The sequence below is a fragment of the Archocentrus centrarchus genome, chromosome 6 (assembly GCF_007364275.1).
Source record: "Archocentrus centrarchus isolate MPI-CPG fArcCen1 chromosome 6, fArcCen1, whole genome shotgun sequence".
Taxonomy (NCBI): Eukaryota; Metazoa; Chordata; class Actinopteri; order Cichliformes; family Cichlidae; genus Archocentrus; species Archocentrus centrarchus.
The window spans coordinates 29,520,407-29,547,349 of record NC_044351.1 but is presented as its reverse complement, the minus strand read 5'-3'; the positions used below and the strand labels follow the sequence as shown (position 1 = coordinate 29,547,349).

Sequence of the window (26,943 nt, the reverse complement as noted above, 5' to 3'; positions counted from 1 at the left end):
ATTATTATTATTATTATTAGACTGATATAGTTTTATATGGGCATTTTTGTGTAAAACCCACAATTGTAACACACACACACATGGGCCCACACCAGCTAATGTTGGCAGCTCTGCCCTCTTTGAAATCATGGATGTGTGCCAGGAGCAGCTACGCTAATCTATCATCATCAGAAAGAGGAGAAACATGAGGGTATTTCTGTTGATTAGATTTTAAATTGGAACTTAATGTAACTTAGTTTATCAGCTCTCTATAACTCGTGTGGAGGGCCCTGTGAATGGAGGAGAGATGGATGAGCCGCTTTACATACACAACAACAGACTGAATGAGTTACTGGACTATAGGCCTATCAGGAGGTGCAGTTGTGTTTGTTTCAGTAACACACTTTATTTGTTTCGAAGGCTTTTTCACCACAGTGACAAGTTTACATTATTCAACTATAACTGAGAAAAAGTGCTCAAATGTCACTGAATTTAAGAATGGATAAAGTCGTCCGTCTGACCATCTTACGTGCTGCTTTTCTCCCTGGATGTGTCGTCTTTTCGTTCTTTCCTGTGGGAGAGTTTCCTGCTCTCTTGCTCTCGCTCTCTCTTATTCTGGTGAATTATGAGTTCTGTCGCCTTTCACAGAATTAACGTTAGCCTTATAGATATATGTGACAGCTCAGGTGGAGCCAGGATTCATCCAGAGGAGGGCTACTTTGTGACAGACTATTCTATTGTATAGCTGCTGAACTATAAAGTGCACAGAACACCAAACAGTATTTACTGTCAGATCCTGACCCGTCCATGTATTGAAGTTACACAGTAACTGTGTCATGTAGGTAAATGTGCACATCGTTGTCTTTTCCCGTTTGCCATGTAATGCTAGGTATAAAGTTAGTAATATATACTGTAGGATTCAGACATTAATCTTTGCATTGCTTCCAATCTTTCTAAGTCCCAGTAATTATAGCATTTTGCCAGATATTTCAATATTGTATATAACAGATTTGAGAAAAGAAGAAAAACAAACTACATGAAGGTGATTTGAGGTGTTGCAGAGCTGCTTCTTGGGTTCATTATAGCCCAAATTCTATAATTTGACTAAAAATCAGGAACACTGCAAATCTGTTGGCACAGTTTAAAAAAATATCTTGATTGCCTCCATGCTGTTTGTATTGTGGCTCCCATGTGGGCTCTGAAAGGGAATTTAAACACATAGTTAATGACGTTGCCTGCAGCAATAACTGTGTCCATGGGCCAGATTTACTAACACTGCACCACAGCAAAATCCTCTTTTTGTGTTAAGGTTTCTGCCGGGATTTAATGAAGGTGCACAGCGTCAGTTTTGAGACCAAAAGGTGTGGATGCAGGTGTGTTTGAGGCTGACCTTACTGGATATATATATTTTAGGAGTTTCCCTTTCATAGCACAAAACTTTGGGAGGAGAATATTTAAATGAATCATAAAAACATGATTTTCTGAGGTTTACAGGACACAGTTTACCTAACAACTCTGAAATGAGGGGAAAACTCCAGGTTTTACCAGAAAGAGTTAACTTAAACTGTGAGTCAGTTACTGGGGTAACAGAGTCTGTGACCTTAATCTGTTCACCAGCAGGTTTTCTTCAACAAACTGAGTTTCTCTCTGACTCCTCCCCCTCCTGCTGCATCTGAACCATTAAAATCCTCAATATGTTAGTTCACTATTTTTATTTTTATTTTATATTTAATTTAATTTGATTTATTAATTAATTTTTGTATGCTGTGTGACTGCTTATATAGTCAGTAGTCAATGTATGGATGGAGACAGCAATTATGCTGAGGGTTTATCAGCTCAGAATAAAATTTATGGTCTCCATCTTTCTGTCACTTTGGACAATAATGCAGCTGTCAGACTGTTTCCCTGGAAACTTTTACTGTATGTTACTATAACGATCACTGTTTAAATAAAATATCTGTCTGAAGATATTTTTTTTTTCAGTTAAATATAAAATAGTTATTATGAACTCTTACTACTGGCTACCAGTAACTGAGTAAAAAATCTCTGCTGTGGCTGTAAGAGAGCCATCATCTATCAGTGAAGGCTGATATTAGATCAGATTTTAAGTGGTTACACTCTGAAACATTAAAGTGCAGTTTTTCTCTAAATCTCATTAAGCTTTTTTTTTTTTTTTTTTTTTTAATTCACTAATGGCAGAAATAATGAAATTCTCTATAAAATAACTGGGTTGTTACAGATCTTCAGTACAATAACTGTTAATAAATAATTGAAAAAACTAAATGGTCAGGCTGTTGCAGAAACTGATTTTATTTAATAAAAACTGACTTGAGGACAGATCTTCTATTGCTATCTGGGTAACTAATTACAGGTCCTTCAGTAAACTGTGTATGTTCTCTATCTCCATATTTTTATCTTCAGTTTCTGTCAGGTCACAACTGACTAATTAGATTTAATGTAAAATTAGTATTCTAGCTTCATCTAATGAAAATTCAAGTTGGATAAATGATGACCACAGATGGTATAAAACAATTATATATTTTATATTAAACTTTTATTCTGTCTGTGATGATGACAGAGTAGCCCAAGCTGATTAAAATTACTCTTTTCTTCCTCCCTGCTGCTCTTTATTTACCCGCTGCTATGATGAATCATTGATGATGGCTTTCTTTCTCTACTCACGCACACGCTTAACTCAGTGTGAACATAGTCAGTTGATTGAAGTAACTGATCAGCTGCTCAGGAACCAAAAACTCAGTTACAGATCTCAGAGTTAATCAGCTCAGTTTATTTTTAAGCTCAGTTTGTTGAACACGCTTCTTGGAATTGGGCCCTGAAAACTGTAGCTTGTAAACAGAAACAGTGTTTTGGAAACATTAGAAAATCTTTGCATACATTTATTAATATAGTTGATGCAAGGCATGTCTGTCCATTCTCAGTAAGAGAAGACATCAGCAAAAGTCACTAGCTTATGGGTAGAGTCCACTTTATTTCATTTTAATTTAATCAAGGTTTTGTCCATTGGCTTTTGGCAGAAGTCACCATAGAGAAGGTCAGTTGTTTGCATGTCAGTGTGTTCAGAGCCCCGAGCACAGAGGGAACTGAGATTTGTCCTAGGGATACAGTTGTACATTGGATTGCTGTGGTGGTTTAATTTGTCAGCCTGGAAGAGCAGTTAGTCTCTGCTTTAGCCTGATTCTCTTGGCTTCAGTCTTAATGATGCTTACATAAACTGACCAACCTTTTTTGTTTTTTTGTTTTTTTTCTTTCTTTTATTAACTGACCAAAGGCATACTCTTCAGTCAGTTAAAAAATAAAAGATAAAATAAGTAAATAAATCTTGACACTGCGCTGCTGTGCATGCAGTTCTGGAAAATGGATGGTATTTCATTGATCATTTAGGCTTGTGTTGTCAGGTATTTACAGATAAAGGTGTATTCCAACTATTTATTATTGCAGACATAAAATTTTGGGGAGGAAAAATATATAGAAAATCAAAGAAACAAACGCTGATAACCTGTATTTTTGCTCACTTGAGTTTGCATTTCCTGTACTGCAGCTTAGTAGCATCAGTCAGCACATCCCAACCTCTTCTAAATGCCACCTCGCAGTACTTTTGTTTTTGTTTTTTCTAACTTTCCTCATAAGTTAAGTAGTAACTTTTAAACCCATTGATGTGTTTTCACAGTGCATAGACTGTAATGACAGGAAGCCTGCTCAGCATTTCCCCAGTGCTTCAGGTTTTTCACAGTTCACTGTACAACTTAATAGCTTGAGGTTCATGGCTACTTTCTTTGTGTATATTAAGCCATCTGGCTCCTGGGGTTCATATTTTGAGACACACACACATACACATGTTACTTTATTAAAATATTTGTCACTCATAACATAATGCGTACTATTCCATGATTTAATTTTTTTAAAAACAATTTCTGGCCAAACAGGCACACATCTGCTTCAGTTCAATAAAGTTAGTTCTTTGCACCAAAGTCCAGCAGACAAATATTAAGAAGTCAAAGTAATATTACAGTCATTTGCCAATAAATATGACTAAGTGCCTGCATCAGTAATTGCAGTAACTCTTGTCTCTTCTTTATCTGATACACTAAATGATAATGTACACTTTAATGAGCAGGTTAGTCAATATCACAATAGAAGAAAACAAAATGTGACTGGAGCCTTTAAAAAAAAATCTTTAGTCTGTCAAACAGGTGTCATATTTGTGTGTGTGCGTGCATGTACGCATATGCAAATTTTCAACCCCTCCTCTGGTGTCAGCCGGTGCTATCATCTGTTGCAGAGATGGGAAAAGAAATGTTAGCACCTGACAGCCTGAGTGTTTTGTTTCTTGCAGAACATATAATTATTCAAATGAGTGCATTCAAAAGCATCACATGAGCTAGAATTAATTAGTCCCTGCATATTTTAGCATAATCAATTCCATGGAAAATCAGTGAGATTGCTGCTAAATGTCACTAGGAATAAAATGGAACAAGAATGGAAAAGAGGGATTTCTACTTCTAACCTCTGGAGATATTTGAAATGATTGATTATAATACTATTATCATATATATTTGGCTTACCTGGTACATTCTGCATGTATGATTTTTTTTTTTTTTTTCCCAAAGATTTTTGATTCCCAGAGCAAAGTACATTACTGAAATGAATAACAAACCCATTTTAAAGGAGAGTCCCATATGTTATTTGTCAGAAAGAAAAGGTTCTATCAGTTTTTCCCCCCTCAGGAGGATTTGAGCCATCAGTATGAACAGTATCTTGCATTGGTTAGTAGCAGACTGTCACTGTGTGAGGTTTTAAAAACAAAAGAGACCACTGCACCGAGTTTAGACATAACTTAGAAGAGCGAATGACTTTTTCAAATAACCCCAGAGTGTGAGGGCACATGCAGATGCACAAATACAGATAATAATTTACATTTTGATGCCCAAAGTATTGGCACTTTGTGTTTTATATTTGCAGCTCATTTTTCAAGGGAAACAAAATTGACACACACATCAGCCTTGTGAATATGTCAGTGTATTTTATAAAGCAACACATCTGTGGCTCATAATTGGTGTCTTGCATATTTTAGTAGTTTATTTGGGGAAGGGATGCATCTGTGGAGCCCACAGAGTCTCTGGAAATGTCAGATGTAATTGTGCCAGTTTTAATCCTCTGGCATTGCTCTGAGATGGGCGAATAAAGCCAGGCTCCAAACACATGCCCCGCAATTGCATGTCTTAAGTGCGCTCTAATGTGTACGTGTACCTGCACTGTAGTTTTATGGTATTTTTGATCTCTCCTTGAATTTCTGTCAGTTCTTGCTTTTCTATCTAATGTACTTGAATGTTAAATTTCACCCGTTTTTCAGCCAAATCCACCGATGCAACATAATCTTAAGAAAAATTAGTGCAGCACCTGCATAAATGCATTAAATGTTATTTTTTGAATTTTTCTTATATAGAATATAATATAAAAATCTTGATCTCCTTTATCTGCATATCTTTTCAGGTTTTTAAGAATCTTAATCTCTTCCTGGAGAACAAGCAGCCCGGAGATGAACTCTTTGACCGCCTTAATGTGAGTCTGTCTCAGCGTGCGTCTCCTCAAACATGTTGGATGTTTTGTGATTCTGATCTGTTATCAGATTACCATTAATATGTCTGGGACCTTTTAAAGTTTATTTTATTTTTATTATTTACCAGCTGCTGCATACATTTTGGTTTCAAAAGCAAGCAATTGGTTATAAATGATTTAGTTTAGGTGAAAGTGTTTTGGAAAGGGTGAGAAACACCCCTGAAGTGTATAATATTTGAAGAAAATGAAGAAAAAAATGGTGAAAGCAAAATAGAATTACAGTTTTTATATTTTCTAGGGACAGACAACTGCAGTGTGGGGAAAAGTAGGGACTAAATTGTAAGGTGTAAGAGATGAGATTCAATGAGGATGAGCCATTGGTGTGGAGAGATGAAAGGGGTAAAGTAAGGAAACGGGAGGTGCAGAAAAGGGATAGAATACTGGAAGCGGGGTGACTGAAAGCAGAAAAGGAGTTTCAAAAGAGAGAGGGGATGGACCCTGGCAGATAAAAATGAAACTGTGCTAGTGAAAATTGAGAGTGAACATGTTGGGCAGATGAATTTCCACACATCAAAATCTGGCGTCCTCTCAACCTCTTCCTCTAGCTGCAGACAGACAGCAAGGCCACAGAAAATGCAGTAGTTGTACACCTGGTTAGTTCAGTGCAGGGCAATATTGGGCTACTTAGGGTGACTTCAGTCTTTCTAAAACCACATCACTTTTCTGTTAAAACAGTGACCCATGCTGTCCTTGCTGAGAACACAAGTTTGGAATTACTCATTATCCAGTTTCTTTTAGTAGGAAGTGCAGCATCAACTACTACAGTCTCGTAACCTTTGGTTAAATTCTGAGAAATACCTGGCTTTGTAATGTATTGGGAGTAAGGGGGGTGTTGTGATTTGGTGCTATATAAACAAACTTGAATTGAGTATGAGTGGTGAATGTGGTAGAATAGGTCCTGTGAATTGGTGAGAGAAGTGAATGCAGATAAGCATGTAGAATATTAGAGCCAGTTACACATTTAGTCTATTAAGACTGGTCGGTAGGAGACAGAAGATGCAATGCAGGACAGGAATGTGAGGGAGAGATGAAAAATGGAGCAATTGAAGGAGGGAGTATGGGGCCTCTGCTCTCTGCCCTCCAGTGTGTCAGGAAATGTCAGTGTCTGTTGGAGGTGGAATGGTAATGGCTGCAGAGGGCAGGCCTGATTGACACCTGGAAAGGCCAGGATACTGAGAGAGCAGAGGCAGGAGAGGTGTGTAGAAATAGATGAAGCAGTAGGAAAGTGCCAAATGGTCCAGATGAGGGGTGGTTTAGCAGAGAAGGTAGATGATGGATAGAAAAAAAAAAAGAGGTGGGAGAGAGGGAGGAAAGATGGTGGGAGGGCAATTGGGAGAGGTGGCAGGCAGGCATCTGAAAAAAGGCAGAGAAGAGGGGGAGTGTGGGGAGAAGAGTAGAAATGTAGCATCTGGTGGCTTCAGGTAGAAAGATGGTGAACAATGCTGGGGTGAGACATTAATGGAGACCTGAAGCTGAATCTGAAATGAGAAAGATGTGAAGAACGGAGGGACTTGAAGAGTTCTAGTGACTGCCTCTGACATGTACTCAAACCAGCTCTGCTCTTAAGTTTGGTGTTCATTCTAGCAATACTGATATTTTGCCGTGACTATGAAGCAACAGACTGAGTCTTACTGTGTGCATGTGACACACTACCTAAACAATAGGCCAGAATAAGAACATTTGTCAATCAAATTATGTATTCTCAAAAAGCCCTGCAGACTCAGGAGTGTTGAATTGTCAGCTTCCTCAAAACAAGTTAGTTAATGATATGTAGTTCAGTCACGTGGTGCGTTAAAGTCTTTTGTTGTTCTGAAGGGCCACAATAGAAGGCTGGGTGAAAAGATTCCCATCATAGATGGTGTACAGACTGTGATAACAGCATGTACTTTGTGTGTTTGGAGAGTGCTTTGATTGAAGCCTGCTGACACCATTTATTCTTGTTGTATCTACTTTTTCAATTTTAGAAAAGCAGAAAAAGTTTTTTTTTTTTCTACATCTGAAATGTCACAAATGAAATAGAATAGGTAGGATAGATTTGTGAGGAATTTAAATAAAATGCTTATTATTTCAGTATGTTGTTTACATTTCAGTTGTATGAATCATTGATGCTTTTTGGTGCTCATCAGTATGATTTCAGAATGGCTTGTGCTTTTTCTGAACCTGCGCACACACACAAACATATACATAGACACATATATGTTGAGGTCTGGGTGTCTGATCTATGTTGAAATTGCAGGTGTTTGTTAGGCTTATCTGGAAGCCTCTTTACTGAACTCCACATCATTCAGGTTAGCTGTAATAACTACATCTTAGAAAATGAATTCAATTACGACCAGCAGTGTATTATAGTCCTTACGAGCTTCCTTATTCTGTACATTTTCCCTCCACTCTTTTGTATCATTTACCCCCATCTACAAGAACTTTTTTTTTTTTGTATACGGGGGACTGATGCACACAAATTGGACCCAGTGAGAAATGAAAAGCACCTCATCATAGCTAGTGTGGAAAGGCAATAGTCAATATTTCCCTGGCATTAGTAGCCATCACAACAAATTGGATAGCAGTATGTTAATGAGAAAGTCCAGTATGTTGCATTCTGTATTATACATAGGAAATTAGAACTGCAGTAATGATTCATTTTAATAATGCCTTAGGAGAAAACATGGATGACATACACAAACGCACAGACTTGTGCACACACAACACACCATGCCAAGGGAGTTGGGGGTGTGAGAGCTATCATACTTGCCCCACAGACTTGCAACCTCCTTCATTAGCATTGCAGGGGCAGAGTTTGGTAGCTCATTAGCAAGGCAGCAGCAGCAGATGCGTATACCTGTGTACTCTCAGCACATGCATGCACACGTACATTATGTACACATGAAAAGCTCCCACTCATCCTGCAGTGAGACACAATGATACAGGTCTGTGGCCCCCAGTAGGTCCTGACCCTGCTGATTAAAACCAGCATCATTACTGTAGTCTTCATCAGAATTACGCCTGCGTCACATCCGAATGCTTTCATCCAAATTCAAAATGCGTGTGTTGCCTTCCACTCCTAGTCCATGTTTGCACCTGAAAGCGGCATGTGTGCAATGTGCATATGTTTATTTTTGCTTCAACGCCAGTGAGTGTTTTCTCACGCTGTTAACTCTGTTTCATCTCTTTGTTCTGTAAAGACTGCTGTCATTTGTCAGCAGGTAACAGCTGTGTAAACACCAGAGATATACAACTTGTTATAACACCTACAGAAATGTCAGAGGGGAAGTATTATTATGACCTATATTAATCTCCCTGCTTTAATAGATGATAATAATGAAGTCAGAGATCCTATTTTATGGTTTATTTGAAATGTTAGGTTCTTTGACACCGCAGTGGCATGATGTCACAGTGCCACCTAGTGGTTGGGAGCATGTCTTGCTTTAGTTGGACTAATGGTTTTGTGATCGCTGCTTCCTATTTCTCATTGCAGACGACCCTTCTGAACAAACATCTGAGTTCTCTAATGCCCGGTCTGACTGCAAAGGTCTTCAGGACATATAACGCCTCTATCACTCTGCAGCAGCAGCTTAAAGAACTAACAAACAGTCAGTCTCACACACACACTCACTACACTGTAACAGTTTGAATTTACATAAAATACTGTACACTACATACAGGCATTTTAAAGTGCTAGCTCATTAAAGCTGCTGGTTCCAGCAGCTTTAATATTGTAACTATCTGTTCAGCTCTTGTCATTGTCTCACTGTGTCACAGAGTCCAGTGAAAACACTGCCACTCTTCAGACCCCTTTTTTAATATTTACCTGGCTTGGCTCAAGGTATCCTCATGTCAGTCAGGTTTTTCAGTTATGACAGGAGTACATTATCACTATACCCAGAACTGTGCATCTTGGCCTCTCTCTTATCAGGGTCCCATTGGCTGCCTCGGCCGCCTTTTTTCTTTCAGAGATAGAAGTGTCACATTTTTCTCATTTCTGGATTGCCACTGAGAGCCAATATGCAGGCTGACATGTGGTTGCTGTGAGTGTTGTGTGAACCACAGGAGGAATAGATGAAGTTAATAGGAATGTGTATAAATGAAATGAAATAGGAAAATGTAATTGTGAGTGTGTCTTGAAGCTTGATACTTTGTCGCTCAGGTGATGTGTGAGGTAATAACATCAGGGTTGTCAGCATGGTTTTTCTCTTTTATGGCTTCTGTGCATAATTCTGGTTTGATATCTGTTCTCAGTTGGATTTTTTTTTTTCTGGTTTAAATACAAATTAATCTTCTCTCATTCCCCAAAGAGTCTGACAATGTGGCAGAGAAACTGCTGTCCTACAATAGGGCTAACAGAGCAGTTGCTATTCTCTGTAACCACCAGCGGGCACCGCCAAAGACCTTTGAACAGTCCATGGCTAACCTTCAGGCCAAGGTAAGGGGAGATTTATTTACAGTTAATTTACAGTTTATATTTAAGTGGAGAAATTCACATTTCATGAGAAGAGATAATGTCATACTTTTTGCATTCTTGTCATAGTTAAGTGACTCAAGACCGGAAGAGAATCCAAGAACAGTGAATTCTTAGTCTTCATAGGCTCTTCTGTGATATTCTAACTTTAACTGTGGTGCCTGTGTGAGAACTCCACATGTTCTTCACCCAGATTGATGCTAGAAAGGAGCAGCTGGCCCTAGCCAAGACGGAGCTGAAGCAGGCCAAGAAGGAGGCCAAGACCAAAGGGAATTCAGACCCAAAGCTGCAGGCGTAAGTGTCAATAGTAGGGGGGAGGGGCACATCTTTGGCAAAATTTGGTCCTGACACACACATTGGAGTAGAGATGACCACAAAGACAGTTTTGAATATTTTGGCAGATATTTTATATCTTTTTGCCTTAAAACAAATTTTCTCAACACAACTGTGCCAAATACAAGCATGAAACTTTACAGGTGTGTGGTTGAGTTCAGAATAAAGGTTAAATTTCAAGATGGTTGAGGTGTCAGTGTTTTTCCTTTCTCATGTATGTTCCTTTTCTCTCCTATTCTCTCTGTAAATACTGGGGAAGTATCAGCATAATCATCTGATTACATTTCCTGCTCTCCACATATGCCAGCCGTGGCTCATCTTCGTCCCTTTTCCTGTTTCTTGTAATTGGTCCTAAGAGCCAAGTATTTCACATATTTTCACACTATAAACAAACCAAAATGAAATCAGAGAAAGACCGCCTGTGTTTGCATTACAAAGGTTCTGGATGTTGTATCGAGGAGCAGTGTCACAGCAGTAGTTTTGATACTGGTCAGAGTACTAAGAAGGTAAGAGGGGCCGAGATCTGGTGACGATTTTCATGCTCGTGAAACCTTTTTAGTGACCCCTTGGCAATGAATGGTTTCATGATTTGGACATGGTTATCCTGGACGAAACCATTCCCATCAGGATAGAAATATTTTCATTGTGAGGTAAATTGGATAAATCTGAACAACTTTGTATTGATTCGCAATGACACCATCACTCTAAGGGGGACAAGTGAACCTAGAAAAATGCATCTCAGTATAATGTAGCAACATGAGAGATTTTATTTCCTGTAAAAATTGTTTTTTCCAGGTTGGACTTTTTTTTTTTTTTTCCCCTACTGCTTTTTACATATTTACAGTGTGAGAGAAAGGGAGAGAAGTGAAGGTGATTAGTTAGAGGAAAAAAGTTCCTCCAACTAAACATATCTGTACCAGAGATGATGAGCTCTTTTCTGTCAGGTTGGTGGAGCGGAAAAAGGCAGCAGTGAAGCGTTGTGAAGAGCAGCTGCTGAAGATGGAGGTCCAGGCAACTGACAAAGAAGAGAACAAACAGATTGCTCTGGGTACCTCGAAGCTCAACTACCTGGACCCACGCATAACCGTGGCTTGGTGAGTGAATACTAATAGTTGTTAATGTATAACACAAGAGGTATATTGATATTTCCCCACAGACAGAAATTAAGATAGTTGATTTGTTTAATGTGTCCGTAGTCTCATTTGTGTACTGCTGTTTGTTTCTAAGAGAAAAGATTCTTCTCTTTGGTTAATTTAAATATTTTTCTTATGTATTCAGGTGTAAGAACATGGAGGTACCTATAGAAAAAATCTACAATAAAACCCAACGGGAGAAGTTTGCCTGGGCCATCGACATGACAGAGGCAGACTTTGAGTTCTGATTTAAATTTTAACTCTAGTCTTTAGTCTCATAAGGTTCTGCAAGATGCAATTAAGAAACCATTCACTTCATGTTCCATATAGTACTTTAATAATGCATTTATTGTATTTTTCAAAGTCTACTCATGTTGTACTTAATGATTGTGTGGCTCTGCTCTAATGTGGTTTTGCTTAGTACTGTTCATTTTTGTTAGGCACTTATTTGGAATATTTGATGTGTTTGTATTTTTTGTTTGCATTCATTTGAATAAAGGTTCCCATTAGGCAGTAACGGGGAAAAGATGCTGTCAGTTTCTTAAAACGCTACTCTTAAGGAAGTACTGTTGCAAATGCATAATTCCACGTTAGATGTTAGGATACACAAAGACAGTTATAGAAGGTAAAGGCCCATCTGCCCACTTAATTAAAATATACAGCAGTTTAGAATGTAAATAAAAACTTCTATTAAACCCCATGTTTAATCAAAATGGTACAAAGACAACATACCAGGTTTTGCTTTTTGAAGAAAAAAAATGCTCATTTTTATTTGATGTCAACAATACATTAAAGCAAAAACGTTGACAGTTTGAGAGTTCTCTTTTGTTGTATTTCCTATTTTATAATATGCTGTTTTCAGTGGTTAACTGCATCAACAAACAGTGTTTAATGACAATAGTTTTCAGAAGTGCTCCTGAGCCCAGTGACTTCCACTAAACATTCCTGCTTTAAATGCAGTACTGCCTGAGGCCCCATGCCAATTCAATATATTTTCAATATATTCTCTGAATCTGAATATTAAAAACCTAATCAAAACCTTAAGTGTTTGCCCACGTCATTCTTCAAAGTGGTAAACCCTTCATCCCCTAAAACACACAGCATCTTTTAATACCAAATCGTGGTATTGAACTGATACCTATCAATGTAATTGTGTGCAGTGTTCCAAGTTTTAGCAGTACACAGCTTTGCCAGTATTTTGCTGCATCTCACCCAGCTTTTTGACCCCCCCCCCCCCCGATATTACTAAATTTCAACATTACACTTTGTAATGTAGGGTTTAAATGATTCACAAATCATTGTGTTCTAATTTTATTTACATTTTGCAGTATCCCAACTTTTTGGGAAACGGGATTGTAATTTCCATACATTATAAACAATGTAGATTTAAAAACCATGCAACACTGAGACATTCCATAATTAATTTACTAGTAATAATAATTTGCATCAGAAAATACTATTCTGGTTTAAAAAAACAAAACAAAAGCCTACAGAAAAATGCAGAGCACCTCAAAATTGGATGTGTTGTTAAAAATTCACTCACCACCTGAGGGGTATGCTACGAAGGAAGTTCAACTCAGCCAGGCTTTATTTGGCTTTGCTGGGTCAAGAAAACCTAAAACTCCAGGTGGAGATGACTGCTGTTGTGATGCCCGTTATCAAATTTCTCTGTGAAGCCGGCCGTTCTTTCAGCTCTGTGCACGCTTGCACAAAAAAAGTGCGTTTCAGGTGTCATGACTCTCATTCCTCACAAAAATCATCCCTATGAGTGCAGCCTACTCCAATCAGATGTTATCAAAGTATGATAAAATGGTGTAAAAATGATAAAGAACTTTTAAAAAAGTAAAATGAAACTTTGTCGCAAAGATAAGAAAGTTACTGCAGATAATTGTTAATGTTGTAATTTAGAGCCGTCAAGTTAATTCTTTTATTGCTGAGTATTGTTTTGGTGCTGCTGTTTAATTCTAAGGTTATGACTGTACATTAGACTTCTGAACTGGATACATTTAAATATTGTTACTGTCCCATTAAAGTGAAAATCACTTTAGTTTGTCAGCAGATTAGTGTGAAATTAATTTGACTGAATAGGTACTCTGTATGTGTTCTGGTCAGTATCTGCAGTTCTAGCACTGTGAAGGAAACGTGGCAGCAGATTAAAATCAAACAGAACAGATTTTTTTTTGCTTCACCGAAATAAACATGCACATACATAATACATGCAATCCCCTGACGATGTCACGCAGTTTATGCTTCATTTTGTGGTTTTGGTAAGATACAGCCTAACAACTTGGGACATATAAAACTTCTATATTGCACTTAAAACATGCTGTAAATAAAAATCAGTGAAAATGTGGCACTTTGATGATTTTAAACTGAAACTGAACATAACCTGCTGCTATCTGGTTATGTGTTCAGCTTATGTTACCTGACTTAGCCAGGTAAAAAGAGATCCACTTTTGCGACACCGGAAACTGACTTGAACTCCTTCGGTCACCGCATACACAATTGTGCACACTTTCTACAGTCGGAAAATGAATATTACAGTACAATATATAGCATCTCCTACCTAAAAAGGTAATGTAGGCAGATGAATTTTTTTCCACCAAAATTCCTGTATCATGACCAAAAGGGGTTAAGCTCAATATAGCTTGCTAACCCACTAATCTTGCTTCGTAGTACACCCCTCTTTTCAAATATTTACCATACACAACAAAAAGCAGTGTATTAAATAGCTTTAATAGAAGACTATCAGGATTGGAATGCATCCCACACAATGGTTGCAACAGTGCTCAATGTGAAACACTGCAAGCATTAGATTCACTGTCCCCATGCTGGTGTGGGCAGTGGACTGGAGGTTCTATTGGCTTATTGGCCTGCAGGTTGAACTTCTCAGAGGCTAGGGCAAAACCATCACCATCAGCCATCATACTAAGGAATGAAATTACTGCTATACATGTGTATGAAAATAACCTCCAAGCGTTCCTGCACATCAACACTTTAGGTTCTGAAGGGCATGTCACACTATTCTAGCTTACAAGTAACGTTCAACTTTTCAAGTCATTACATAACCGTTTCACAATATATAAAAAAAGCATTTCACACAACAACACACCAAATCAATAGAAGTCATTTTCCGAATGAAAAAGTCTGCTGCTCCTGAATATAGGACCGACTTCACGCTTTATGATTTAGGAACCTGTGAAGACAAATGAAAAAAAAAGTGCACTGTATTAGAGACTACATTCAAAATATATTTACAGGAAAATTGACAAAGCCATAGTTGTGCGATCTGGATGGGAAGCTACACTTTCTTGTTACCTTCATTATGATCCTTGACCCTCTTTAGCCTTTTCCGGTGTTGCCTCAATTTCTTCAACACCAGCCTGGGTCATCAGGTCAGCAATATTTTTTTCCAAGTCATCGATACGTGTGCTCATCTCATCGAGTGGAGAATTGGTTAAGGCAGGTAATTACAATCAGAGATCACAAAGTCAGAGAATGTGAAAGATAACATGGAAGCCTAACTTAGATGCATATAATCAATATACAGCTGATATTTAGCATTTTAGATGATTTTTAGGATATTCCTTCCAATGATCTGGTCTGACATGGTCTGGAACTTGTCCTGCATCTGTTGCAGCAGTGTCTGAACCTGTGGAAGGAAAAATAAGTAAAGCCAAAAGAAAAATGAATGCAGTGGAAACAGGAACAATTTACCAGTTGAATTTCTGGAGTTGTAAATTAAAGTCACAACACTGTCAAGCACAAGCAGCAAGACAAAAAAAAAAAAAAAGTCATTACTCTAGCTTTTAATGGTCTATGAATCATTAAAGTGTGATTTTGTTTCCTCACCAACAACTGAAAAACTTGATAATCACTCTTTGAGTCACTGTAACAAGTACACCTGCACAACAATGAAAGCAAAAAAATTTCCCTCAATTCTGCATCTCCTTTACATAACAGTGGAGCTCTACACTGTTCGAAAGCTTAATTTCACCTAATGCACCCTGAGTAGCTGATTTTACCCAGCTTGGACCTCAGACGGAGATACTAGTCAGGTAGCATAACAATAAGTGTAACATACAGATGGAACGCATAAAGCTATGCTCTTGTTATGAAGACTTTAAGCCTTAATCCACAACTTCTCTAAACGTGTGTGAATAAGAGTGTAGAAAACTACAGAATACGTAACAAAAATGACTCAAACTAGCGGAGGTGGTTGTTAAATGTTTGCCAGGGTGACTGAAGCTAAATGTCTCTCATTGACCCCATCTCTATGGCAACACTGCGAAGCATTGCCCACGCTATCTTTGTCGTACAGTCGGAGACATTAAAAGGATCAGAAAAAATAGCAGTTGAAGGAGTGAAACTGCACGTTATTCAATAGGTGGACAAGGGAAATATATTTCACAGGTTCCTGAAAATGTGAAAAAAAAAAATATATATATATACTTTAGATTAACTTTTATATAATTCTGTGCAGTTTTACTCGGTTGTAATTTGGTGATGTCATTTACATGACCGGCTGACCATTACATAACGTGCTGAAATTACAGTCTGGGCTTACGGTTTAAATAAAACAAGCTAAACACACACAGCCTTTGAATCTGTGTGTTTTTGTGTGTCTGTTGTGTTTTTACACAAGAAACAAGCGGCATGAAACCCCTCATAAGCACTAAATTTTGCTAGCTCAGATAGCTTGCCATCGCCAGCGTTCTTATTGGCTCTGCTAGCTAACGCTAAGCTACTTTGGCTAAAGCTAGCTTGCCTCACGATCACGACTCACCACATTAGTAAGATCCTGCACCGATTTGGGATCCGTCTCGGCCATGTTGTGATGTAAATGTTTATCGGCGCCTAAACAGCACGAAAATTCTAAACGCTATCTAGCGACTGTTTTGCTATCTTCGCGAAGTAAGCAATCTCGCACAACACCCACAGCACAGTCAGCTGTTCCACAACACGCAGAATCTCGCGAGAGTTGGGCCAGTATAGTGTAGGTTTTGAATGGAGAGTATCGTGCTGGAGCTTTTATTTACTGAAGAAAGGAAACGCCTGTCACTCAGATATTTGCTCACTACAATAGGCTGCTTCCCCATTAGCTGCTAAGACCATAGCGACATGCACGTAAAGCTTTTGTAACTCTGTAATAATAACTGAAAAAAAACAAAAACAAACGGTCTATGTATCTATGCGCGTGCACGTGCTCTTGCCTGCGCGCGCACATTTCTCCTCCTCTGGCCGAGTTGAGATTTCAAAGTTGGAGCTGCCAGGGGAGCCCGGTGTGTTTGACGCCGAAGAGTTCGTGTGCGGGTTGTGTGTATGTGTTTTTTATTTGTTTGTTTTTTTTACAAACGGGAAGAAAGTGGCTGAAAACCATTGGTAAGTTAATCTGGAAATTTACAAAAATATATTTATACAATGTTGTGCCACTTAAACTGGTATAAAATCCTTATAAGGAGCGATACCGCCTCAGTCCCAGTGCGCACTGTGCGTGTAGTGAGTGTGCTATTGTAGAAAAATCCTGTTGTAGAAAAATGTAGACTTTCTCAAGTGATTTAAGACTTTACCTTAGAAGTTCTTATTTAAATAGGCATACGCGAAACGCGCTGTGTTTCCTTTTATAACAATGTAACCTCACGCTGTTATTGCTGTTTCTTTGCGCGTTGTTACTGTAAGTCTGGCATAGTAGCTTAAAATTGATGTCTGGAAGTTCAGGCATGTTAACCCAACCCAAAGGAGGTATGCTTTGCTTACGTAACAGAGTTTGTTCAGTTATCAGATGTGGTCCATCGCATTTAGACTATTGTGTGATGGTTAACTTCAGCACCAGGCAGAGGGAAATAGCCGGAGACGCCCTGGATTGTTAAATATCCTGAATAATATTTAACTTTGGAAATCATGTATAAACTTTTTTTATGGAATGTGTTAAAGGTCTGCTGCAGGTTTGCATTCACTTTGCATTGTTATTCACTGAACCTTTTAAAGTGCTTGAACATTGATACCTTTACAGCCCTTATGTCCTTATTACAAATAAGTTGCATGCATTAACAGACATTTGATTAGTAATCAGGGTGTATTCAGGCTGTTCTACTCAGTGCACCTGCTATTGTGTGAAAGAAAAAAAAAAAAACAACTTAATATCAGCAGTCATACTGTCAGAGAACCCGTTGGTGAAGTTTTCACTTTGTCATGACAAAAATGTGTTGACCCAGTGTTAACTGGATCTCCAAACTTGAATCAACTGTCAGCTGAGGCTCTAGAGTGCATGTTCATTCTGGTTCTTTTTAAGATCTGATATTGAAAATAATTACACAATGACTACTTAACAAGAAATAAAAAAGAATCCAACAGTGCCCACAAGATTCACGCCTTAATAGCTTCCTGAACTTGTCACTGTTTGCTCAGAATGTGCAGGTCACGGCTTTGTGTACACACCATACTGGTTTATACTGAGGAACAACATACAGATTTCCAAAGAACTGTAGGAAATTATATTAACTGAAATGTATTGTAAAACTGTTCGTTAGATCGCTGGGGAAAATGGAATTTACTACTTTGCATGAAGCATCATACCAAGTAGCCATAGTAATTCATAGTAATCATTAGTTTGATGATAACTTAAGAATGAATTTTGAATTATGTCCTAGCTGATATGAAGACAGGACAGTTTGGCAATAGTATGTGTTCAACTGAGCATTCAGAGAAAAAAGAAAAAAGACTGTAGTGGATGCAGTTTGACAGAAGTCAGTTAGCAGGAGGAGCTGCAGATATGTACTTTGACTTGTTATCTAAACGCTGTGGCAGCTAATACTGACACATCCCACTCTGGCCCCAGTACCAGCCTCTCATGTCTGTTGTCTAACCTTTTCTGGCAGGCCATGTCCTGTCTTGTTGTACATTCCCAGATCTTTGTCTTCAATTCCCCCACTTATCATCCCTGTTCTGATATGTGGCAGCTAATTCATCAAACAAATCTGTGAGACTGCATGTTTAAATATTAATAATAATAATAATAATAATAATAATTTGCTTGTTATTCCCTTTTTTAATTAAAAATGTTACTTGTCTGCCCTCTAAATATTTATGCAGTGAATTAACTTTTTAATTAAAGTACAAATTACTGTTTTGGTCCATTTATTCTGCAACTGTGAGGAAACCTGGATAAGAATCAGTGTTTTCTTAACCACAACTTTGTTTTCAATCATGAGTACATCTGAGTATTTATGTACAGTACTGCATGTGTTATTGAATGCTTTTGATTGATATAAATAGATATGAACAAGAAAATTGTCAACATTTTTAAATTGTATTTGGAAGACATTGTGCCTTTTACACAATGAAAAATAAACAAACAGATAAACAGTTAACACCTGCTTTGACAGACGAACAAGCAAGCGTGCGGAATTTTGCCAACAATATGCAGTAGCTACAGAGAAATGTCTGGTCTCGTAGATTAATCGTCTTAAATATGCAGAGCAGATTAGAGTACCACATGGTCAAGGACTGAATGGATCCAGTGTATTGCTGATGTACTGTATATTAAAAATGGCTAAAAAGAAATGTATACATTTTAAATTTCTAATTGACTTTTTAATGTTAAAGAATTAATTCAAAAGTACATTTTGTCACGTGAAGAAACATGGCAGGCATTTTGACTTGTCACAGAGTGCAGGTGCAGGTCAAAAATCATAATTTAAATGTAAAAATAAAGACACTGTGTTTGAGTTATATTGAATGGACAGAATTATAGGATCATTGTGTATTAACTTCACAGCAATATGTCCTAGAATGAGACACGCATTGTGAGAGACATGACTGAGGCATTTAAACGTAATCAGCTTAATATGTTTTAGTTCTGTTTGGCACTCAGGCAATGTTAATCTCTGGTTAGTGACTCTGGGTGCCTCATAACGCCCATTAGGGATAACTCTGCTGAACTCCCATTGCTCTGATTACTCTGACAGTGGCCTGCTGTCTGACAGATTCCCAAGTGCTACAGCTAGATCTCCTGAGGACCCCTGAGATTCCCTTGCTGTGATGGATGCAGAGGTGGATCTCCAAGAGGAGGACATGGAGGGCTCATGGACGCTGCTGTCCTGGCTGGCATCCTTTGTAATGGTGTTTGGGGGAGCCCTGCCTTATGTGCCACAGTACCAGGAGATCCAGAAAAGTGGCAACACTGAGGGATTCTCCACCAGAGTGTGTCTCGTGCTGCTCATCGCTAACATCTTGCGTATATTCTTCTGGTAAGAAAGTATTTGTTCTGTCCTCATCCTTTTTGTCTTTTTGTTTTCCTCTTTTAATCCTTTTAAAGTGAATGAGTGAAATCAGAATAATTAGATACTGATTACATAACTAGTAAAACATCCTGGTAACTTTCTTGTATTTTTTTTTTTGTAACAGGACAAGTCGTTGTTCATTAGAGGAACAGGAGAGAAATATTTATCTATTTTTTGTGCTGTCTACTTATATATCCTGTGATAAAAACCCATTTAGCTAAATAGAATAGCCTTCTGTGTTCACATGTATAAACCTCTTTCAGAGCAGTCACTTAATATGTTAATATAATAATATGAAATAGTAGGTAAACATATAGGTGTCACTAATCTCATTAATTAAGCCTCTGTAGCTAAATACAGTTGAACCATAATTAATGCATTAGTAACCTGTGTTTACCTATGTGGTTGTTTTGGTCTTGTTTTTGCAGGATAGGGAAGCAGTTTGAGCTGACCCTGCTGCTGCAGAGTGTGGTCATGATCCTAACCATGTTTGCTATGCTCCAGCTTTGTTGCACTGTGCGAAACACCAACAGAGTAAGCACCAAGCAGCATCGCCTTTCAGGTAACCACGACTTTGGGTCATACAATCACTGTCACGTGTATATGTTATATATAGTTATAGGGCAGAAAATGAGACATCCAGCATAGTGCCTCTCTGTGACGGCAGTTAAGGTAACAACCGTTTCAACTCATGCTTCTTTCCAAAAGAGGGAGCCAGTGGAAAAGCTAACAGTGCAAGGTTGCTATTGTCACCTTACCTAGGATGGTTACTTTTTCTTATTCTGATTTCTCTTCTTTATATTGAATAATTCTTTCAGTTTCGCATGTATAGAATACACAAACACATGGTGGTCTGTACTTTTTACAGTAAAGCTTGAAACATCATGAAAATGATATCATGTTAAGATATGCATAAGAAGTGCAAGGCAAAGAAGAATTATCCTCTGGTTATATTAATTCCTGTATTGGCACATGTGTTTGTTCCGAGTCTGTTTGTGTGTGTAGTCATGATGTATAGAAATAATCCTGCTTACATTGTGGGCATCTGCCTCCTTTTAGGTGAGAAAAAATATTTCTCCATAACATGAATTATAAAGTACAGCAGTGTAAAGATTTGATTTAAGGTGCACTGGCAACAGAGGTCTGCAGAATGTTGGTCCAATCCACACTGTAAATTATAGTATATTTCTTCTTGGCGTATGTGTACATGTCATATAAAAATGTCCTCTAAAATGATGGAAAGACAAGCAAGTGAATGTGTTTCTTAGGAAGCAGTTGATGAAGCATGGGTATGACGTATGAGAGTGAGAGCAGATTAAGCAGACCAGTATCAATATCTCCTCTGCACTGTGTGTTTGTGTGTGTGTGTGTGTGTGTGTCATATGCCAAGAAAGGGAACCCATCCAAGATTATTTACAGGGTCACTCTTTATAGGGTGCTGTCTTTTATAGGTAATTGTGTTCTTTTTACAGATGCTCAAGTTGATTGCCTTTGCAAATAGGCTGACAAAAATTCAATCTAAGTACAGTTTTTTTTTTATTACATAACAGGACACGGAGTAAAATTGAATGATGAAATCTTGTAATATTCTGATCATGCACTGCACAATGTGTTATTAAAGACATAAATCATAATAACTGATTTTAGGTTGATGGATATGAAATAGAGAGAATATTTCTTTGCAAAGCCAAGCAGAAAGAATGTGTGTTTGTTTGGCTGTCAGTGGCAAATCTCTTTAAATGCATTTTGATTGAAGAACTAGAAACTGTGTGTGTTTGGACAGGAGAGTAATGATCATCTTTATCTTAGACATCTGTGCTTCTCTTGCCTTTGCAAAGAACTGATGTATTACTCACCACCACCCCCCCACCCCCTCTCTTTTTTTTAAATATTATTTGAGCCTACGCTAAACAGTTTTTGTAGTGAATAAAATATTTTATGGTAAGTGGAGGTGGATTGTCTGTGTTCTGTGAGGGTGGGTTTCCATAGGTTGTTTGTGAGCACGTAGCAAGTCTGCCCACAAGCCACTCAAGCGTAAGCTCTATGTTAATCAGAGAAAACAGAGGGATTGATTTAAAGTGATCAAATCTTCATACACTAGTTCTTTATCACGCTGCCTGCTAAAATACACGACCACACTCTCAAACTAAGCCCCTCGCTCTGAAGGGTAGGTCTGAGGTCCGGTTTCGATGGGGGATGGTGGGGTCGGGACAAGAATAGATCAGAACAGCCCTTTTCCGCAACTGCCTGCTCCTCCCTACAGCTCTCCTCTGCTAAGTCTTTCCAACAGATCAGGGTCATTGCTATGTAAATTATTTGCTTCTCCCCAAGATGCATGTTGGCATGGTTTCCAAATATGTAGCTATTTTTGTGGCTCCTTCATTTCCTATCACTTCTTAGCTACTCACCCAGAACTTCTGACTGCTCTTTATTTTTCCTCTTCTTTCTCCTCATTTTTTTCACACCTTCCTCCACTGTTCTTCTACTGTCCCCTCTCCTCCTTCTGTTGGTCCTTCTGTTGCAGTTTCAAGTGCTCCCACTTCTTCTCCTGTTCTTTTCTGTAACTTCTATTTCTATGAACAGATATGTGAGACTGCTAAAGTCCATACTGGGGTCATCTCCACTCCAGCTGCTTTAATGCCATCTTCTGTCATCTGCTTACTAACCTCATTTTCCACTTCCCCTAGCCACACTCAAGCAAAATATAACCTGACTGAGGCAAAATGGAGAACTGTATGTCTCTTGTCAGTTCCACTTTTCCACAACAAAAAAATCGAAGTGTTGAAATTTCAAGATTAAAAAGTTTCAGTGCTCAAGGTTTTCTGTTTTCTTTTCTGCTGGCTATGCCAGCAAATTGTTGTAGTGTAAATGTTTAATTACAGTTAAATAAAACAATTTATGTGTCATTATGCTAAATACACTATTGCACAGTTGAGTACATTACTTTGGAGGTGCTTGGGGAGATTTAATGTTGCATTAATAGCAGCAGTAGACAGTTTCAGTTTTTCTCCTGGTTTGACGCAGTTTGTGTCTCACATCCTCGTCCTATCTCCACCCCTCGAAACTTGCAGACTGCTGTGCCATTTAATTCCTGTCTCCAACATAACTTGAGGTCAGGGAACTGTTTGTGTGAGTGCATGATTGATTTATTATTTTGAAGATAACTGAAGAAATTATATGAATTAAATAAGATAACTGATTGGTAACTGGCATGTGACTACTGAATTTAGGAAAGTAACACTGCTTATGAGAATCATATTTAGGCCTACTTTAAATGGGTTTGATGTGAGTGACCGAGTTCCTTTGGTGTTTTCCTCACTATTGTGTAGTTAATGATATAGTTGTTTAATTTTTTTCTTTGTAAAGGATAGGAGTAAGCAGTTGTTGCCAGGAAACAGTGCCGCCTCCTTCTGTATTGTATATGGGAAAACAGGTAATCGAGTAAAGTTGTTGCCAGATGGCATGACTAAAAGAAATGTCAGTCAAACGAGTAAGCAATGAGCTCACCTCTTTCCTCTTTCAAATTTGAGCTTGTGCTATTTTATGCCCACATTTTGATATTTTGTTTTCTTATAAACAACCTTAGAATGCCAGTAAACACATCATGGCATGTGATAAAGGAAGAGCTATGTTTTGGCTTTGCACACAAACTGTACCACAGTCTAGAACTTTTTTCAAACCATCTTAGCAGGAGGGCTCAAACTTTGTCTTATTATTTAAAGGGAGCCTGAGAGAGAATCAGAATTGCTACACAGCTTTGGATTTTCTAGTTAGGTCACCTTCATTTTTATTAGTTATTTGCTCTGTGTGTGTGTGTGTGTGTGTGTGTGTGTGTGTGTGTGTGTGTGTGTGTGTGTGTGTGTGTGTGTGTGTGTGTGTGTGTGTGTGTGTGTGTGTGTGTGTGTGTGTGTACGCAAGTGCGCGTGCCCGTGCACGCATCAGCGTCCTGTACAATAGCTCTTCCTGTCTCCTTAATCCACTGATGATGCAGTGATATCAGAATGAAAAGTCAGCAAAAGAACAGAAGCTGTTTTTGGTCTGCGTCATCATTTTTACAGCACCCATTATGATGTTCTCTTCACATAAGCATTCATAGAGGTAAAACTCCAGATATCTTTGGTCAAAATGTATTCTAAATATATTTAATAATAATAAAGAACTGTAGGTATTTTTATGATCTGTAAACTTTTGGATCGTGCACCTAATTGAAGTACAAGTTCGGTCATGCACAAACTACAACTTGAGCCTGTGTCTGATGGCTGAGTCTTTATAAGCTCACTCAGAGTTATGACTTTGTAAAGTCTTCCAGTGGCTGCCCCAGGGTGCCACATTAACAGTCCTGGCCTTATGATACAGGGATTGGAAGCCAGATAGAGGGATCGGGGGAGAGAATATATTTAAAGACAGATGTGACCTCAGGCAAAGTATCAGACTTGGTGCAGTGAATGTAGGCAGTGTCTTTGAATATGTGAAAGCAGAGAATTCTAGGGCTGGAAAAACGTATTAAAGCAAGTCAAGAAATTCTAATTGAGTATAACTACTGAACTGCTCTGAGTTCATTGAAAGCTGAAACAACATAAAACTGGAACAACATCCTCCTCTGTTGGTTGAAGTGGGTAAAGCACACCTGCATTATGCAGGTTGTGACTTCACACTTCCCTCACTTTCTGAGAAGAAACTACTTGACATTCTGTTTGTGGAAGCCAATGAGACCTTACCTCACCATTAATAGAAGGAGAGGTGAGACTCTTGATAACCGGTGTTGACCCTGTGGTCATCGCCAAAACTGTTATCACTCAAGTGATAAGCGCAGCTTCAATTTGTAGTTGGTAACCTCTTTCTGGAGAGGTTAGACAGACCAGACAGTGGACAATTGTTTAAGTAATGTGTGCTCACACATCATTGTCTGTAATGTGATAAAATGAACTGCCACTCTGTTCTTTATCTGCACAGGCGAGAACACATCTAAGCCCATCTGGTCTTTTCTGTTGCCTCATAAATTCAATCTGATTAGCTACCAGTTACAGCTTTAGTTCTTTAAAACAAGATAACGGATTTGATTTTGGAATATAACCATTTAAATGAGTTAATAGGTAATCAGCATTCACAAAACACGTCCGCAGGTTCAGTTCACCAAGTTGCTTGAAAGTGAATGAAGCTGAATATTCTTGATTTCCAAATTACTAGGATATCCAAACTGTGCACGTGCTTAAAAATTGGCTTGCTCTTGAGGCTGCTTCATGGGAACACTTGGACAGCGATAAAGAGCCGTGACCCTGAGTCAGAGCTCTGTAAAAAACGGTAAAAGATGTTTGCATTCACTTGGTGTGTGTGTGTGTGTGACTTTTCTTTAAGAGTAAATTTCCTGCATTTGATTGTTGCTGTTTGATTGTTGCTGATTCTTTAACACTTGTATATGCTCTTAATTTGTTTATTTCCACCACGGTTGTATCAGTGCCAGATTTGATGAAATTGGTTGTGCAACATGCTAATGTTAGTTCAAACACTCTTTGCTCTCTTTTTCCCACTTTAATACAATCTAACAGCTCAGTTTTTGCTGACAAAGACACAAAGGTGTTAACTGAGTTATCCAGAGTTAATGAGACTGTCTTATGGCACTGATATCTCTCTGATAAACAAAGGATGTGTGTGTGTGTTTCTCTGTTTTGTTTACTAACTGTTCATCTGATCTACTTTAGAGCTGGGGCATATATTTCTGAGCACCGCAGGAAAAGCACTGTTGAGTTTGAAGTTGTTTGGATGAGTAGTCCATGTATTTTAGCCTCCTGTTGAGGCACAACAAACAGTGTATGGTTTGCAGTCTGTTAGAGGGAATGTTGTGTAGCTTCAGTTTGTTCAGTGAGGTGCAGGCTGTCTGTATGTGTGTATCCAAAGCCTTTCTAATCTTTCCTCATCTTATGTCTCTGCTTTATATGCAGCTCATTCATTGCAAACATGTCACTCGATGTGATGTTATTGTGGACACTATCTTTAGTTACTATCAGCTGTCCAGCAGTTTATGTGGCGGTTATGTCAAAATAAGCAACTAATCAAAAGTTGAGGTTCTGTTTGGTAACAATAGTGAGCTTTAATAACTTTAGCTCAATAAAGTGACATCAGACATAGGGCTGTCAAAAATATCAGATTTGCAATAGAATCAATACCAACAGTGCTGTCTTTGCCTCCTCCAGTTAACACACAACTTGACACAGCAAAGCCTCTCTCCTCACTAGTAATTATGACTAATTAAGAAAATTCATTTAAAATTAACTTTTTCAAGAATTAACTTCATTGCCATCACTGCTGTGGTTCAAGGACGGGGTCAAAATATTCCCCATGGTATCAAAGATGGTATTGAATATCGACAACACTAATCACACATTTTTTTTTGTTTTAGTACATCCTCTTTCAGTTCTAACGTTTTATATATCAGGACATATAGGGCAATAAGGAACTTCATGTTCTGTTCAGTATTAAAAGGGCTGCATATGATGGGCAGGACAAATAAGCTGCAGTCAATATAGCACAACGGTAACATATTCACTGAGCAGCGCAATAAACGAAAACGCTGCTGCTCACGCATATCTGCAACGCTGAGAGAGGACTGCGGCGGGACAAATCAGGTGTAACAAACAGTCACTGAGATTACGTGCAACCCAAATTGAATTTACATATCCTGCAACACACAAAAAGTGTTTTGCTTACGTTCAATGTGAAGGATTTTTAATTAAAGCCCTGATAACAGCAAAGTTTGATTAGCAAGTCAAATGAAGTCAAGCAGGTGAGAGGTGCTTTATTAGCAGTCTGGTATATTAGTTTACTTCGACAGAATATTTTTAAAAAAATGAAAATAAAATGGCATAACTAAAGGGGGCTATTTACAGAGATAATTTTTGTCTCCTAAATTTTACTGCAGCTCAAAGGAGAGTGGCACTCAGAGTGGACTCTTCCTTTGGTCTGATGACTAATACAACTATTCAGCCCCTCTGGGGCAGATTGTTGTTCCCAGGTGAGCAGCTAGTATTATTCAGAGTGTAGGCGTTTGTTAGAGCTATAGCATATAATACATGAACCTTGCAGGCCAAGTATTTGATGCAGCATGTTTTTCATGGGTCATATGCACATA

At 38.3% G+C, this 26,943-nt stretch overlaps 3 protein-coding genes across 6 annotated transcripts in view; 2 read left to right on the top strand and 1 right to left on the bottom strand.

Moving 5' to 3' along the window:
* The window catches only part of LOC115782122 (DNA topoisomerase I, mitochondrial), a 34,913-nt gene extending 22,494 nt beyond the window's left edge, over positions 1 to 12,419 (top strand). For both annotated transcript variants that reach the window (XM_030732149.1, XM_030732147.1), the window contains exons 15-20: positions 5,491 to 5,559; positions 9,089 to 9,203; positions 9,906 to 10,033; positions 10,263 to 10,363; positions 11,347 to 11,496; positions 11,681 to 12,419. In XM_030732149.1, the coding sequence (XP_030588009.1) occupies positions 5,491 to 5,559; positions 9,089 to 9,203; positions 9,906 to 10,033; positions 10,263 to 10,363; positions 11,347 to 11,496; positions 11,681 to 11,783 (666 nt within the window). In that variant the 3' untranslated portion in view covers positions 11,784 to 12,419. The remainder of the gene's footprint in view (positions 1 to 5,490; positions 5,560 to 9,088; positions 9,204 to 9,905; positions 10,034 to 10,262; positions 10,364 to 11,346; positions 11,497 to 11,680) is intronic.
* Positions 12,420 to 14,255: 1,836 nt separating this feature from the next.
* hsbp1b (heat shock factor binding protein 1b) lies at positions 14,256 to 16,587 on the bottom strand. Its single transcript, XM_030732155.1, has 4 exons — positions 16,322 to 16,587; positions 15,121 to 15,187; positions 14,854 to 14,980; positions 14,256 to 14,731 (listed from the first exon to the last, which is right to left on the bottom strand). Exons 1-3 carry the CDS (start codon positions 16,364 to 16,366, stop codon positions 14,859 to 14,861), a joined length of 234 nt encoding a protein of 77 aa, XP_030588015.1. The 5' UTR covers positions 16,367 to 16,587; the 3' UTR covers positions 14,256 to 14,731; positions 14,854 to 14,858.
* Positions 16,588 to 16,759: 172 nt separating this feature from the next.
* The window catches only part of LOC115782125 (solute carrier family 66 member 2), a 52,338-nt gene continuing 42,154 nt past the window's right edge, over positions 16,760 to 26,943 (top strand). The window contains exons 1-3 of one of the 3 annotated variants that reach the window (XM_030732152.1): positions 16,760 to 16,917; positions 19,521 to 19,784; positions 20,246 to 20,379. In XM_030732152.1, coding sequence (XP_030588012.1) covers positions 19,576 to 19,784; positions 20,246 to 20,379 — 343 coding nt within the window. In that variant the 5' untranslated portion in view covers positions 16,760 to 16,917; positions 19,521 to 19,575. Of the gene's footprint in view, positions 16,918 to 17,375; positions 17,470 to 19,502; positions 19,785 to 20,245; positions 20,380 to 26,943 lie in introns of those variants that run through there. The other 2 variants (XM_030732151.1, XM_030732154.1) reach the window with 2 other exon arrangements.